Source organism: Macrobrachium nipponense, chromosome 6 (genome assembly GCF_015104395.2).
Source record: "Macrobrachium nipponense isolate FS-2020 chromosome 6, ASM1510439v2, whole genome shotgun sequence".
NCBI lineage: Eukaryota > Metazoa > Arthropoda > Malacostraca > Decapoda > Palaemonidae > Macrobrachium > Macrobrachium nipponense.
Window position 1 is genome coordinate 21,119,514 of NC_061108.1, and position 19,200 is coordinate 21,138,713.

General features: G+C 35.0%; 1 protein-coding gene across 1 annotated transcript in view; it reads left to right on the plus strand.

Annotated features, from left to right (window-relative positions):
- Window positions 1-19,200, plus strand: part of LOC135216018 (uncharacterized) — a 40,446-nt gene that overhangs the window by 12,587 nt on the left and 8,659 nt on the right. The window contains exon 2 of the mRNA XM_064250956.1: window positions 13,566-13,735. Coding sequence (XP_064107026.1) covers window positions 13,670-13,735 — 66 coding nt within the window. The 5' untranslated portion in view covers window positions 13,566-13,669. The remainder of the gene's footprint in view (window positions 1-13,565; window positions 13,736-19,200) is intronic.

Here is a 19,200-nt window from a genome sequence, read left to right on the forward strand (position 1 = left end):
TTGTTTATGTTCTTTGTCTGTTTGTTTATGTTTATCTGGAATTCTTCACCAAAATACCATATCTCATTTGCTTAGTGATCAAGACCACAGGAGGTTATGGACGAAATGCTTTAAGCTTGTATAAAATATATTATATCTAGATAAACAAGGATATACTGTGGATCCCTCTATTGATATATAATATATACATGTGTGTGTTTGTGCATGTATATATATATAGTATATATATACATAAATATATATATATATATATATATATATATATATATATATATATATATATATATATATATATATATAGCAATTCAGGAATGCCGAAGACACATGGATGTTTAAAAGATTTATCATAGAGAAACGTTTCGCACATGACTATGTGCATGCATCAGTCTGAAAAAATGACCAAAATAAAATACATTAAAAATACTAAAAATACACAGGATTCTTAAAATGACAATTAAAAACATTAAAAGACTAAAAGTAAGAAGCAAAGTAAAAACAAACTGCTGTTACACCACCTTCAGGTTACAGAGGAAGAAGATAGAATGACAAAGAGGGAACAACAACCTCCAAAGACGACTATGCCAGATATAGTTGAGCAGAGGAGCAGCTACCGTTTAACGATGGAACGAGTCTTTAATATATAATGACTCTAAGGTCGTCAGATAATCTGCATCCTTAGAATACGCTAATATGGAGAAGTGCTGCTTCTTAACCTCAATTTTACAATTGATAGCATGATTTTTTATATTTGAATGTTCTGGTCTGCTCAATCTTTGTCCCGTTCTAAAACTCAACCCTAAGTGACTATAATAACGCATCTGCAACAACCTCTTCGTCGATCCAATATAAGTACCAGGACATCCTGGGCATGTAAACTTATAGACCACATTGGATCTCATGAAGGGCTGCAGATGGTCCTTGAAGCCAAACAAGGAGCCAATTTTACTGGGATTGTTTGATATTAATTTTAAATTAATACATGGTATTTCGGTTTCAATAATTCGTTTCAGTTTATGCGAAAATTTGGAGTTAAAAATATAAGGGATTGAAGCATACATAAGTTTTTTCGGAACATTAAAAACCGGTGTGGCAGGATGAAAATAATCAGTTAGAGTCATTATATATTAAAAGACTCGTTCCATCGTTAAACGGTGGCTGCTCCTCTGCTCAACTATATCTGTCATAGTCGTCTTTGGAGGTTGTTGTTCCCTCTTTTGTCATTCTATCTTCTTCCTCTGTACCTGAAGGTTGGTGTAACAGCAGTTGTTTTTACTTTGCTTCTTACTTTTAGTCTTTTAATGTTTTTAATTGTCATTTTAAGAATCCTGTGTATTTTTAGTATTTTTAATGTTATTATTTTGTCATTTTTCAGACTGATGATGCACATAGTCATGTGCGAAACGTTTCTCTATGAATAAATCTTTTAAAACATCCATGTGTCTTCGGCATTCCTGAATTGCTGTTTGAGGATCATACTGCAGATAGTATATATATATATATATATATATATATATATATATATATATATATATATATTTTATACACACACCACACACACACACACACATATATATATATATATATATATATATATATTAATAGTATATATACATATGTGAAGTTGCATATGAGAAAAACCAAGGTACAGTCTGTGCGTCATTCATCCTCTTAATAAGGGATCATGGACGAACATATCATGCAAATAATTACACCCATAATATTTTATGTTGTGTGTGTTGTCTGCATATTATGTGTGTTTGTGTCGGAATGTTTGAAAATATCCCCTGTTCCCTATTTCATTGTACCCTTGCTTTTCCAGCTAAGTATTAGACAGACAGCCTATTTATAAATATATTAACAAACTGGCAATGGGGAAACACAAGCCCAGAGAAAGTCCCTTTGGTCTTCTGCCAAAATGGGCTCATTCTCACATACCATGAGGTGGCAAGCGACAGAAAAGGAGAGAGAGAGAGAGAGAGAGAGAGCGAGAGAGAGCGAGAGAGAGAGAGAGACTCTGATGTTATCGTCGCCAGGACAATCAACTTAGTAGCTGGCAGTCGACTTACTAAGCCTCTAGTTTTAACGTTTGCGAATTTTGTATTTTGTCACCTTGTCATAAAATGTTCGCTGTTAATACTGCTACTATTACCATGTCATGTTGAAAGAATGAAAATGGAGCTTGGCCTAAAGAATTCCCAAATATATCTCTTTTATGAAAATACTACATCTTGGAAAGGCAACCCTTCCTTGTTCCCTGCTGGCGAAATTATCGGTACCCATGAATAACGCCAATACTTACTTTTTTTCAGAAAAAGGCCTTGAATGGATTTATAACGGAACTAACTTGCAATAAAAATGACCTAAAACATTCACATTTTAATATCGACTACCCAAATTCAACGTAAGAAATATAAATAGTTTTTTCGGAAACGTTTATGAAGGATTTTTATTGCGCAGATTTTTAAAAGCAAGTCAGTAAAATCAGCCAATTATATGACCAACAAAGTAGTAATGGGTGGCACTGCCTGAACAGTGCTGATAAAGGAGTACCAGTGGCTTGGAATTCTGACACACTATATCTCAAGGTAGCAAAAGTGGCGTAAGAAGAATAATGTATCAGCTGAACCGTGGAGATACATAACAGTGGTAAAAGGATGGCCCTGAATAACCCCAGATGGTTTGGTCATGTGAGAAGAAAAGTGGATGACGGCTCGATGAAAACATGTTAGAGGGAAAATCAAGTTGCTCCACGAATACCCCAATCAAATGTGAATGCGGTAGGGACCGTTGTGTTGGGCCACCCCTTATTAAACAAAATATAGAGCATGGGTGACATGAAACCACAAAAATGCAAAAATGATCGATCTGCAAAAGGGATGCCAAGAGAGACCCAATAATGTTCTTCGCAGATTTCCATTTTTCCAAAATAATCACTAATCACATAACATATATCGAGTCAAAACCAGTTGTAACTTCCTTTTAGGAAATATTTTTTTCCTGTCGGCTTATTAACAAGGTTTGAAAAAATACACTCTCCTCGTAAGCCTCTCTCAAAAATGACTTCAAAATGTAATCATTAGAACTTAGACTGAAATGTTTTCAAGTGAATTTTGATCATGGCACCACTTAGTGACTTTACTAAGCTGTTGCTCGTGTGTCTGACCAGGAAAAGCTAGCTCTCGTTACTATATACTTTAGAGTTAAAAATAATAATAATAATAATAAAGAAAACTCGCATGAAAAGAGGAATTGGCGCTTGTCTAACCGGTTTCTTGAACATGAAACCGCGACTGTAAAAATCAGTGAAAGAACTATTGTGCTTCTTTTATGTCAGACCGCCCTAAATCGAGGAGAAAATAAAGTCTTAAAATTAATGATAACGATGATGGTCTTTTCCGGCAAACAACGATCTCGGTTTTTTCTTCGTTCTCCCTCTCCTTCCAGCCTTCCTTCTTTCTGTATGAGGTTACACTAGTTATTTTTGTCCACGGCCGGTCTGCTGGTCAGTTGTCAGGGGGGGGGGGGGGGGGGGGGGGGGGGGGGGGACAAACTCGGGGGGGGGGGGACAGGGGCTTGAAAACATCGCCTGCACTCTGATCAGACCACGGACTTGACTCAGTGCATGATTACCAAAGAGGCAACTTCAGCAGCATTAGTACATCCTTTCACAAGCGATCAGGTCTATTTTGGTCACATTCTGTTATATACCATCGTACCTTCTATTTTTTTTTTTTTTTTTACCTAAAAAGTGAATTACATACGTAGTTGTTACATGACTTGGGTGGGTAGCAATCATGGGTGCATTAGAGCATGAAGCTAAAAATCGCATAATATACGACGTGTTGAAGAATCGGAAGGTTACCATATATATGGGGAGAAGGCGTATGATGAATGTGTATGTATGTATGTATGCATATACATACATATATACATACATACATATAAATACATGCATATATACACGAGGAAGCACAAGCAAGTTAACCGGGAGATCGTAGTGGCGTTGGAGTATTCAATGTGCTTCTGACGTGTATATGAATGTATGTGCATGTATGTAATGTGTATACATATATAATATAATATATATATATATATAATTTATATAATACCAATACATATATTATATATTATATATATATATATTATATATATATATATATATTGATATATATACATATATATATATATATATATATATTAATATTGTATTATATATATTATAATATGATATTATATATATATATATATATATATATATATATATATAATATATATATATCTATATATATATATATATATATATATATAAGTATAATATAAATATATATGACTGCTATCTAGTGCGTGCAACCTTGTTCTTGTATAAATTATGAGCATTTGCGCTTAATTCAATGATAAATATACCTTAATTACAGAGGAGGACGAAGGCACTGTAAAAGCCTGCTAATTCAGGGAAAGGTTTATACTGAGTAAGGACATGGACAATATTAGGAATGTGTTCGTGTAAGAATAAACCATGGAATTCGTTTTTGTATCTAAAGTTTCCGTAATACAAAAATCAGTCTCTTCGTTTTTCGTTTATTTTCTAAAAGCTATAAATATATAGACGCGAGGGCGCAAACACACACATCGTGTATATTTGCGTATGTGTATATATATGTGTGTGTGTGTGTGTGTGTGTGTGTGTGTGTGCGTGCGCGAGCGAGCAAGCGTGTTTGTTTGTGTGTGTGTTATGTAAGATAAAAAAAAGCTGTTAATACAGGATGAAGGTTACTTCCAATAATAATGGTAAAAATAATAATTTCATAAGTGAGTCTTCATCCAGTACTAATAATTTAACCACTGATTCAAAAAATTATTCCAAGAAAATGCAGAGAAGCTAGAATACACACAAAGGCAATGATGACATCCCTCAAGGAAACGGGCTACGAAAGCACAGTTCTCGATTCAAGTGGAAAAGAAACTTGGTAACATTTCTTCATCTGAAAGGAAACCGTTAACCCTAAAAGACAGGACGTCACGAAGACCAATTCTGTAATGATCGTCAATTTTTGCGTAAGTGCCTTTATATCAGCCCCGCCCGTTTCGTAACAATGCAGGCAATATTCACAGGAGGAAATGAAACCAAAAAAAGGCGAAACGGAGGAGGAAATTAACGTGGGATAGCGAGAATTAGAGGTTAGTTGAGAAGGACGAAATCTGCAATGGAATGAGAGCAACATTTAAGTGGAGAAGGCATCAATTTCGAACAGCATAACACAGTTTGAAATGACAGTCTTTTAGTAAGGAACGTATACTCCCCCACCACCCCCTCTCTCTCTCTCTCATCAGGTGGCTAACCCCAAATTCGTAATAGCCACGTTTAGCAAAAAAAAAAAAAAAAAAAAAAAAAAAAAAAAAAAACAAAAAAAAAAAAATGTGGTAAAATGCGCGGACGTCTGTACCTGCTGGCTGGCAACATCCTGTTCACAATGACCATTAAGAGAGACGAACCACGAGCGAACACTCGGGAGGAATCTGAGGTTTCTTGCAAGCAGCAGATCTAACTGCAGACATCCGTGGCAATGCACGAAAGTTACATTAGCACTCGTCAAGATATTTCGCTTTATAATGAAGAATATCATTGACGTCATCAACTCAAGAGCTGAGCAGGCTCTCGATAGCTCTGTACAACTTTTCATATACATGAACAACAAACCCAAGTGGATTTTATAGGTCAAAAGTATTAATAAGAATAATAACTTGGGAAACCACCAATATTTCTTGGGTACTAAAAATCCACGCTATAATCTTCAAATAAAACTTTCGATGAGACTGATTATTGTATTCGAAGCAATGATAAAAATAAAAGCACTAACTTGTACTACAATGGAAACTGCCATTTCTTTCCTATTCTGATCAACAAAGGGCACACCAGAAGGTCAACTCCCGAATTCTGCCTCGTGATCACAGAGCTGATCAGAGGACGTCCCACTGCTCTAAAACACGCATACATGCAATGTACATGAAACTGAAATATAGGAACCATCCATTTAGTTTGGATTTGAGTTAAATTATAATCTACGCTCTGCTTTCTGCAAATTCTTGACAAAGAAAACACACCTTTTGTTCAGTTCAGTCGCTTACACATATGTGGATGCAGCGAGGAAGCTTCGAATAGAAAAGCATTCTTGATTGTCATAATGTAAATATTGAACAAGAATTTACATAATAGGTCTTTTAATGCCTTTGAAGTTCGTCGAACCGCGATTGTGCGTTCTATAAAATGTGCATAATAAATATGCACAAATACACACACACACGCATATATATATTTTATATACATATATAAACATATGTATGTATGTATGTATGTATAACTGAATTACGAAAACTTGGAACGTGATGAATAAAGGCAAAATCCACGAAGGAAAGTGAAACAATGGAGTAACGGCTGCGAGGTCTTTCAACTTGTCGTACTTTATTACTTGGTAAAAGACAAGTTCGGAAGGTCTCGTAGCAGTTACTGGACTATTTCAATTTCCTACGTGGATTTTGCCTTTATTTACAAGTACACACACACACACACACACACACACACACACACACACACATATATAATATATATATATATATATATTATATATAGTATATATATATGTATATATATGTATATATATATATATATATATATATATATATATTATATATATATATATATATATATATATAAATATATATACTATACAAGCGAGATAAACACTGAACATTACACGTACTTAGGCTTGCAAGTAGTTATGTACATACATTCATTTTTGTACTTGAGAATTTACATGCATAACAACACAACGGCAAATGTATGTTAACGTGAAATAATGTATTATCAGAAACGTCCATCCAGTTTTGCAACAGGTAATGGCAGACAAACAGACGCTCTTCCCTAACTAATATTTTTACTGTTAATTCCACCGACCCTAATTACAGCCGCTTTTTCATCGACATGAAAGGTATTGGACAAGTTAACTAACCATCACGGGACAGCTTAATTAGTCATTATCAATTTTAATGCTAAAATAATTTCGCTCGACTAACGAGAAGTCGGTTTTAAAAGTTGAAATTCGCATTTATTCCTTCAACGTAATTATGTGAAAGAATTATTCTAGTTGCCATTAGACAGGCAATGAAGCTGGCCTGCTTATTACCATTGCTATTTGTTCTGTTCTAATCTCCTCATAAATACCCCATTTTACAGCCACTTTACTGTTAAAAATGGGATGATTCCATTTGGTCATTAAATAGAAAAGCATTTTTCCATTATTTTTTACAATAAATACCCAAGGGGATCATTTAAATTTAAACAATCTCGATCCTCGCAGAACGACACTTATTCGTTTTCGTCAAAGAAACGAACAATTAATTGGTTTTGATAACCAAACAAGTATGTTACCTCTATCACATCATCGTATAATTGGTAGGACGCCTTTAACAAAGACGTCATGAAAATATCATCTTCAGAACTCTCTGCTCTTGCATGTTTGTGAGGCATTTGCATGCGAAGATCATTTGTACTTCGCATTTTGACATTTATCTAAAAACTGTTTCTGAGAATTGTAAGTTCCCACGCATGATTTCTGGTCAGTCAGCTTGTGGGATGGACTCACCGCAGACGTTTTCCAGAGATAAAGAATCTCTCTCTCTCTCTCTCTCTCTCTCGAGCAAACCACATCTTCTGACGAGAACTAGTGCGCGTACGTCGTGTTAAAAATCCCCGCTGCTTCAACCGCATTGAAAATAGACGACGGGTGATTAAAAGTTTTTAGAACTCATCACCAACTGTACCAGCATAAACACACATAAGGTCAGGCACCTACACAGACACAGACACTCAAACATACATACACACACACACACACACACACACACACACACACGAAAAAAGTGAAGAAGTGGCTGTTGCCTTAATTTATATATTCATCACGTTCCAAATTTTCGTGATTCAGCTAAACATACAACACACACACACACACACCTTATAACACTGTGCTGTACCTTCGACACACCGACGAAATCTTTATGGTAGTCCCTGGCCTTAAAATATCTAGGTTTTATATTCACTAATGAGTTCGGCAGAGCTTGAACTCCTCCTTGTCTGGAGATTCAGGTCAGCTATGACGTTGCAATGTTTGAGGTATCAGTGTCAGATGCAATGAACCTTGGGACAAGGGTTGGGGTCAATTCATTTTTATCAATTCAAATGAATTCCCATTCAACAAAATTTGCGAATTTATCAAATTCTATTAAATTTCAAATAATTTTTAAACAATAATTTTAAAAAAATAAATGTTCAATTCCAATTCAATTCAGATCATGAGGGTTTCAATTCTAATTCAATTACAATTCATTAAATAATCTAGACTTAATCAAGACTTAAAATTTTACTCACCTCAGGTAAGTTTTTCACATCTGTATCAAGTATCAGCATTCATCATCCACAAAAAATTTTACAACTTTAAAAAATACCTCACATTTTCAATTAATGAAAATAGCTCACATTTTCAATTAACAAAAAATTGGCTTCTCAAAATTTTGCCTTATAAAAATGTTACCCCATATTATAGGCCTATCTTATCAACTCAGGTACTCCAAATTGTGTCTGTGGTAAAAACAAATGCTACAAAATCTCAGAACACAACTTTGTATTAAAATGATATATAATATTTTTTATAAACAAAAAGATTGGCAGGTATAATTCCTGTTAATTGGCATAAATGAGATACTGTGTAACACGTGGAACTTATGATCATATGAATATGGTTACCAAACACCATAGTAGCTGATACGATAGGGCATGTAACGCAGGACAAGACTTAATCTGTACTTTGGGTACAAGACCGGTACGGGTATGACTCAAAACAGTAGAGTTGGAAAACTGAAAAATTTAGAATAGCCCATCATTCGCATGTTCTGTTCTTTATAGCCTTATTCTATCTCTATAAATATATATATATCTATCTATAACACGTCATGTTCAAGAATGTGAGGTTTAATTCCTGTAACTTAGCTTTAATGAGATGGTGTGTAAAGGTCCAGCTTAACAACAAGATTTGTTATACATATAAGGGTGTTTGGATCAATTCATATCAATTCGCAGCATTTTAGCATCAATTCATGTTAATTCATTGCATTTTAGCCTTAATTCATGTCAATTCATCTCAATTTTCGGCTCAATACCAATTAAATTTCAATTATTTTATTAATTCCAAATCAATTCCAATTATTTCAAAATTCATTTTTTCAGTGCCAATTCAATTCCAATTCATGCAATTTTAGCATCAATTCCAATTCAATTCATAATTGCCCCCAACCCTGGTTGGGACGTGTCTGAAGGGCATTACTGAATGGACGAAAAATGACCTCAACATTGTTATGAATTCCTGTGTTTGTAGAACCGTTTCTCAATGTTCTAATCAGGTCGCCAACAACTACAAAGTAACTGATAATTATACATCAACAGGATGATGAATAACAGCAGCTTTCAAGCGGGAACTTTAGAAACGGTTTGAAGGAGAAAACCAGGAGACACAATTTCTCTACTCCACCTGAGCTATATAAAATATAACCTAAGTTGTATATATACCCATGACGGAAGGAAAATGACGTGGTACAAGATCTCTCGCCTTTATTTTCAAGCAAACTATTCACGACACAAAAAGAAAATGACACAATGAAACGGTTTTACCGTCTACTACAACAAAAGCAATAAGGTTTGCCGACCATTACTTAAAGAGAGGCCAGACAGGCATCATCAGATGAGGAACAGCAGCTGTTTTGAGCAACATTAGAGACGACAAAGACACTTATGCTATTGTCATTATCCTCATGAATAATTAATTGCTGACTTTCTTTAGACTGGGTTTCAGATCAACTTCGAAAATGTAATACAGTAGTAATTAGATTATCATTATTATTTTTATTTTCACTTGTTAACTATCATTATAAATGTAGATTTTTTTATTCAAGTCTGTAAAGATCGCATTACTCTTTTGTTCCGTTCTATTTAAGGTAGTAAATACTCAGTATACGTTGATTTATCTGACATTTGATTCCTTGCCCGTTTGATCCAAATAAATGAATTACAGTTTAGAAACAAAAAGCAGAGTAGCGGCATAAATTGTAAAGAAGTGTGTGTGTGTGTGTGTGTGTGTGTGTATGTATGCGTGTATATGTATATATGTGTATATATATATATATATTATATATAATAATATATGTATAATTAATTTTATTTATATTATATTAATATATATAATATATATAATAATGTGTGGTGTTGTGGTGTGTGTGTGTGTGTATGCATGTAGTATGTTATGATATATATAGATATATATATATATATATATATATATGTGTGTATATAATATTTTACTATATATATATATATATATATATATATATTATTATGTGTGTGTGTGTGGGTGTGTGTGTGTGTGTTGTGTATGCATGTATGTATGTGTATTGTATATATATATATATATATATATATATATATATATATATATATATATATATATATATACATATATATATATATATAGCAATAGAGAGAGAGAGAGAGCGAGAGAGAGAGTCTTTTGTTTTTGAAAAAAGGAATATTTATTATTATACACTGATTTTTAAAAGAAAAACATTTATTTTATACTGAGAGGACACGCAGAGAGAGAGAGAGAGAGAGAGAGAGAGAGAGAGAGAGAGAGAGAGAGAGAGAAATCTTGCTTTTAAAAAAGGAATTTTTATTTTACACTGTTTTAAAAGAAAAAAACATTTATACTGAGAGGACAGACACGCAGAGAGAGAGAGAGAGAGAGAGAGAGAGAGAAGAGAGAGAGAGAAGAAGAGAAGGAAGGGGGGGGGAAGGGGGGAACGGGGACAAACCGGCAAACATACGGAGGGAAAGAAAGAGAGAGAGAGAGAGAGAGCTAAATCAATACAACAAACATCACGCACCGAAAACGTGCGTTAGTAAATAACTAACAAATAAACAAGCAAATAAAATACAACAAACAAAATAGAGAAAAAAAGGCGAGTCATGTCAGTCACCGGCGTAGAAAATCAGCTGGGCTAGACCTCACAGCCAACAGCAAGCCATAAGGTGGAGTTTCTACTACTGAACACCGAACGTTGGTCGCACATGGAGTGTTGCGCTTCTTATTTTTTATCATTTTCCCGGCGTTTTGCAGTGGTTTTCCATTCCATGCACTTCTTTCCTTATAATAGTTTTTTTATTTATCATTTGGAATTTACATTCAATGATAACAATTACAATTGATGGTTGATCAAGACAAAGGATCCGAAGCTTTCATTATTATTCAAATATCTGTTATTTCCTTCGCTTACTAATCACCTTCCGAGCGATTACTAATTCAGAATGATTATTCCAGCCTTAATTGAAGTGTTTTTAACGAATCTATTCAGTTGAACTATCTAAATCTCCTTTAAGTATATTTCGCACAAAATACCACATTACCCTGCCTTTTCTGGAACACACGTATCGATCACTCGCCATGTTGTCCTACATATGTGAATCATTCGCTATGCTGTCCTACATATGTGAATCATTCACTATGTTGTCCTACATATGTGAATCACTCGCCATGTTGTCCTGCATATGTAAAACTCTTACCATTAAGAAGTTACTGAGTAAAATTTCAATTGAAATTTATCATTTCATTTAGACAATGTTTCTGAAATTTTCAGGTAACGTGTGGATTATGGAGGAAAAGTATTTATCATTATACCGAAAGTTCTCATTCTTTATTTGCTTCGTTGTTTTGAAATTAAAATATATCAGGATATACATCACTGAAGCTGATTCATTTCAGTGCAGTCAGAATTATTATGATGAGGATGTTCAGTTATATTTTTCTACAAGTTTTTTCTCATAAGAGGTACATGAGTCTGCTTTTCTGAATTCCCGTGACATACTTATTATAAGAGTGATGCAAACTGCTATGTCACCAGTCACTGCCTTTGAAGCAGTCGATACGCTTCGTTACAAACACTAAGCGCAGTCGACCTCATCGGACTTCACAGCAAAAAGAAAGAAAGATAAAGAAAACACTTCTGAGTCATTTATTTAGCAGTATGGAGTTAGTGACCCTGCTCTCGGTCTCATCAGCATGTACAATATAATTTGTGCATGTTGGGTACACACGACATACATATCGCACGCTCGTATGGGCTTTAAGCTCGATTTAGCTGCAAACATGTTTGATACAACTTATTTTCCATTTGTATGAAATCTTTACGGACTACATTTTTTTTTTCTTTTAGACTTTCTTGACCCCTCTCGTATGTCAAGGTCTATAGCCTTAGTTTGGCAAAAGTCACTCGGCCTATTTTTCTCCACAAAGTCCTTCCTTTATTTCCTTTATTATGCACAGTTCATAACAAACTTGAAGCCTCCATTACTATTACAATAATCACAACCGTTTTCTCTCTCTCTCTCTCTCTCTCTCTCTCTCTCTCTGAATGAATCAGTGTTGCTCTTACCTATGAAAAGGGAAACTCGATAAAAGAATGATATTATCAGCTGATAACTAAACTAGAGTACAATTTTTCAATGTACCATGAACCATGAAAAATGATAAATGTACTAAACCGATAAAACGGACGAGATTGTGACTGAAATTCCGACTTTTGTGAAATAAAAGAATAGAATCCTGATTTTTTTTTTCCACGGATGACAGTAACCTAAAGAACCAGTCACGAAACCTTCACATCATGGCAAAAAGAAGGACTGACTTCCCCGTGCGGGAGGGAAAACTCCAAAACGTGAATTCTACCAACTCTGACGGTTTGACAAGTGATCGCTAAGACAGTCATCACATCGATGTAAAATATTTTTGTATGAGTAAACATTTGGCAAGGTAGATGTCTCGCATCATCTTGGATGTTTATGTAAATTATAAATGTAATTACATAGTATATATATGATATATATATATATATATATATATATATATATATATATATATATATATATATATGAATAACTTGATCACGAAGTATATAAAACGTGATGCTATGTATAAATCGCCATTATTGCTAATCTTGTAGTGTCAGTTTGGATATTAAAGCCTTATTTTGACTATGTTGTCCTCTGTAAAATCAGTTGCCCCAGTAAAGGGTCCGAACAGGACCGAAAGTACTTGGCTATCTCGCTTTTTCATTTTTTCCTTCGTGGCAAAGAACCTTTATATATATAATATATATATATATATATATATATATATATATATATATATATATATATGCTTCTGCGTAAGAACGAAGAATCTTGAACGCCTCTTCATCAACATTCCTAATCGTTCCACACTTACTGCATTATTTTCAAAAGAGACCAAATGAAATAAAACGGCAGCAGTATATACCGAAATAAATAAAATAAGCTTTTCAATGACGAACCACCTGTAAGTTGACGGTAACTGATATTTTTTCCAAAGTATCCAGAATCAGGCATGTAATGCAATGAATGTCTAACGCAGTACCTGACAGTCATATTTTAATCTCCTTTTTCTCTTCAACAGGAACAATACACCGACCAAAAAAATGCATCAGAGGGTCGTCATCGTCTTCGTAGGTATCGTCCTACCGATGGTGTCTTCCTTCATCACTTTATACCTTTGTATCAATGGGAAACACCGCCCTTGAGGTGGACGAGACAGGAGCCCTTCTGATCATACTTGCTCTCATCAAGGTGAGGTATATATATATATAGGTATATATATATATATAATATATATATATATATATATATATATATATTATATATAGAGAGAGAGAGAGAGAGCGAGAGAGAGAGAGAGAGAGAGAGAGAGAGAGAGAGAGAGAGAGTCGTACTTATGATACTTAACTTAAGATTTTAGTTGCTCCACTGAAACAGCGAAGTCAACTTGTGGTTGTGAGGTATTGATCCACAGAGGTCCTTTTTTGCTGGCCTCCCCCTCGAGGAGGAATGTTCTTTGGGGTTTTTTTCTTTTCGTACATTTCGTTAATTAAAACATCTTGTGCGGATGGATCGCCCCACGAAGACGGAAACCGAACACGTCCGCAAAAATTCAGGGGAGGGAGGCCCATCCATCCCCGGTTATATCATCCCTCATATCAAAGTCAGTGTTACTCTGGTTCCAGGCTTATTTTTCCACGCTGATGAAATCTTTAAAGTTATTATCTAAATTAGCAAAGAATTGGTCATTCAAAGGCTTTTGTGGTAGGCATTGTTATCATGAACTGCTCCAGCGTATTGCAATATCATATGAAAATAATAGGAAAAGTAGATCTCGGAAGACTTATTTTTTAAAAATATAAAGGAAATAATAATACAATATTAGTTTTCAATTTAAGTAATTCACGTGGAGGGAAAATTCTGAAGAATCTAATGATACTCTTGGGATTTCATTATGCCATTTCCTTTCACACTCATTTCTCAAGGAGCTTTACGTATCTCACAGCAGTAACTGAGTGGCTGTATCCTTTCCCAAAATAATTTTAAAAGATGAGGTTCGCTGATTTCAGTAAGAGTAGTTGGTGGTTTTGAAATAAACTGCATCAATTCTAATAAAATGTCTCCTGGATTTTAAAGGTTAAAGATCATATGCACTACGCTTTCTTGGAGTTCTTGGGTTCTTTACTACAAGAGTAATGTTATTTGGTGAATCATACAATACGCCTTGGTCGTTCTTTAAAACCATGACCCTTCTCTCTCAGGGTAGCATTAATTGACTCATTTAAAATTTCAAGAATGTGGCCCATTCCAGCGTATTCTACCTTCAAAACTTGGAACTCTGATCTACTGCCTGCTGCCTAATATACAGATGAGTTTCATGGGGTCCCAGGAAAATATTCCAGTTTTTCATAAATGGTCAATAACAAGAGTAATCTCAGCTATTACAAAACTGGCGAGTTACCAGCACTTTTAGCTGACGAACCAATCCTGATAATTTTTGTTCTCTATAAAATGCAATTTTTTTAATGGATGGAAAACATCATGCCGATACTGATGCCGGACAAAACTTGATTTTTGGCTTTTGTTTTAGAATTCTCACAAATATCTGACATGATGTATAACTAACTAGAACAGCATTTTATTGCCAGATCGAAAATATCCCATTTTCTTCTTCGTGAAACTCTGGGAGGTAACACAATGCATTTTATTGCCAGATCGAAAATATCCCATTTTCTTCTTCGTGAAACTCTGGGAGGTAACACAATGCATATAGGCAGACACCACTGGTAATTCAGTCAGTCACCCAGTGGGGTTTGTCCAACAATACGGTACACACACACACACACACACACATATGTGTGTGTGTGTACCGTATTGTTGGACATTCCCCCAGTGGTGTCTGCCTATATGCATTGTGTTACATTCCAGAGTTCCAGTGTGTGTGCGTGTGTGTGTGTGTGTGTGTGTGTGCAATCATTCAATTATTGCATCCTATTTAATTCCATATACTGAGAAATTTGTGAAAGGGTCAAATGTATAAGAAAGAAGGGTTTCATAAAACTGAAGTGGGTCCAGAGCTTCGGCATATGGCAGAATCTGAGCCGCGTTCAACTATACGAGTTTCCCTTTTCGGGAAAGGAACCGACTCTCCGAAGTTTTTATGACTCAAAAAATATGGCACCTCCTGCGAGAAATGGCGTCCCCTCAAAGGAGGCCACTAAGAAAAAAAAAAACTTTTAAAGCCATCCAAGATAGAGAGGAAAGAAAAAATAAATGGGAATCATAGAAGACGACATGAAAGACAAAAAACTCCAATCAGATTCACCCACTAAGATAAGGGAAGAAAAATATATATGATATATTTCAAAGAGGGAGAGAGACGGGAACGTGGAGAGATTAATTATTCTTAGGAATAAAAGGAATTGAATGTGTGTTTTTTATGCGACTTATCAAAAGACGAGAATACTAAAGGGCAATCTTTTTTTACCATCGTGGTTAATGGGAATAACGAGAGAGAGAGAGAGAGAGAGAGAGAGAGAGAGAGAGAGAGAGAGAGAGAGAGAGAGAGAAGAACTTCCAGATATATATAAATCAGAATGAAAATATGTGGCTGTAAATCGATGTCTAAAATAAGGGGATTGTCTAACGCCCAAAGGAACTCATTAGCAAATGCACAACTCTTTCCCTGTAAAATTAGTTTCACTGAACGGTTCCTCTTTACTGTTATTACTCTTTGAGGTTATTTCTATAACAAAATCAAATACATATATAAATATACATCCAAGACCAAAATTAAAACGGGATGTCTCAGTCTCTATGCAGCCGGTGTAGTGCAATCAAATTTGATAAGTTGGATGGTCGGCAATATGACCTGGCCTATCAAGGTGGAGAATCTCTCTCTCTCTCTCTCTCTCTCTCTCTCTCTCTCTCTCTCTCTCTCATATAAAAATTGAAATAAGAGAATCGAAGTTTTTTCTTCTTTTCTTTTCATTAATCAGGACTTACAGGGTAACATTAAGCCCACTCAGATTTAAGGATAAGTAGAAGTTTCCAATAATGGCATTTTGAGGTTTAAATGATTCTGCTTTACCAGTTGCGAAGTTAATTGATTTGCACATTGAACTATGCAGCTAGCTAAGATGAATGAGTACTAGAGATAAATCCCTAACTATGCACATTCGTTGCGCTTAGTTAGTTAATCCTTTGAGCTGACGCTAAATATCCCCAGCCGATACCACTGCACGCTAGGATGGATGCCAAGCAGCGTGAGAAGACAATGACGACCAGATACACTGACGTCGGATGCAGATATCTATCTGCCGTCACTAAATGAAGATCATCTGCTCACTGATAGAGAGAGAGAGAGAGAGAGAGAGAGAGAGAGAGAGAGAGAGAGAACTGTCATTGTATTATGAGGTGCGTCGCAAAAATAAGTCAAGCAAGAATAATAACAATAGCTCAAGAAATTTCACGGAATCGATAAATAAAAAGAGAACATCAAAAGTATGTCGAAACAACCACCAGCACTGTAATACGCCTTAAATTACCATCTGGAAACTATAAAAAGAAAAGGCTGATGAAAGGCAGAAAGGCGATAAAAGAAAGAAAAAAAAAAAATAATCTCCTGCCTCTAATCGCCTTCCAGCTATTTCCAGGAAAATCATCGAGGCAAGATGATGCATCTGAATATTTCTCTTCCCCCATTTTTTTTTTTTTTGAGGGGGGGTGGGGGAAGCGGGGGGGGAGCGGGGGGGGGGGGGGGGGGGGGGGATGAATCCGGCCAAAAGGAACAAAGGAAGTGAAGGGTGTCGGAGATTACCTACTAAGTGAAGGGAGACCAGATTCAGAGCGATATTTTTTGCACTATTTATGCGTATGTTTACGGCCATGCGAATACATGAGCAAGAAACGTAGTGCGAATGCGAATCCCAGTGAGCCAAAAGAGTTACATATAGATGCATAATACATAAACACATACAAACACGTGATACTTTATATATAATATATATATATATATAATATATATATAGATATATATTATATATATATATATATATATATATATATATATATATATATATATATATATATATATAGTCATCGCCACAAGTGACAAATCAGAGACTAAGTCGAGCTACAAATGCCTCCTTTAATATCTAATTCGTTCTACCTCGGATTAATATATTTTCATACATGTTTAAAATTTCCCTTCGGTTCAACATATATGAAAATATATCAATCCGAGGTTGAGTGAATTAGATATTAAAGGACATTTGTAGCTCGATGTATATATATATATATATATATATATATATATATATATATATATATGTATATTATATATATATATATGTATATGTATAATATATATATATATATATATATATATATATATATATATATATATATATTTGTGCGTGTGCGTAACGCGACTTTGGAAACGATGATGATGATGATGATGGTGGTGTGTGTGTGTGTGTGTGTGTGTGTGTGTGTATGTAGTGTGTCCGCGAGACAAAATATGTTTAAATCCTTGAAGTATCCACAAGCATATTTGGGAGGAATGGAAAAATATATAAACAATTGTATTAGAAGAAGGCTTTAAAATAATTCTAAAGCAGCGGCATAAATATAACCACAGGAAACGGGACCTAATACTGGTATTCAATCCGCTACTGAACGGGCCAAAAATCCTGTCTTTTCAAGTCTTTGAGCTTCGCGAAGAGAGACGTCTCTGTAACTGAAGGAAATTCAAGGGAAAAACAATCGTTGACGGAAGTCCACATTATCAGCATTATTATTCACGTGGCTGCGATAATGGGGAAGACAGAGGCCGGGGAAGAGGCACAAGAACCTGTTTAGTTAGATCAATATGTTGTCTTAGATTTAGCTGACCTCATGCCTGCACGGGCTCTTGCTCATAGAGCAGCCCCCCGTAATTGATCAATAGTGATGTGAATAGTAAGCCATGTACATTGCTAACCTTATCCTTAGTAAAAATTATTAATATCATTTTGATGTTCCTCAGCTAATAAACGCTACATTCATATAAGAAAAAAAAAAGAAAAAAAAACACCGAGCAAAACGGCAACACCATTCTAATCATAACTGAAACATGTGACATGAATCCTCGTACCATCTCCATTGCTTTCCATTAATTGTATAATCAATAAATCTACAACTGAAAAATAATCATTTGAAACATTTCGTTAAACTGTTCATTTTATCTCCCAGCACGCGCCATATATCAAGAGCGGTCACGGTATCAGGTGCATACACTTCTCTATATCTACGAGCATATCTTGTAAATCCATTTATTTCCTATTCATTTCTCTAATCTTGGTTCATAATGAACCATCAAAGGCCTATAATGCAATTCTTTTTTCAGACGGTGGTATTTTGATGTAATATGATTTTTCAATTTTTTATTTTCTAATGGAAAATATTTCCTCATCTTCCCGGCACGCATATATAAAATAACCATACATACATGGTAAATAAATGTGTTCACAATAATGGAGTAAGCATAAACGAACCCATGCAGACAGACAGACAGAGAAGGGGTAGCTCAGTGTTATAGTTTGATTCTACCAATGGAACGGGTTGAGGACATCGCGCTTTCAATTTCAGACAAGCCATTACCAATTCAATCAATTGTCAATGGAAAGCTGATCACACCTGCGGCCAGCTTGTGAAGAGCGTGGGAGGAGGAGGTG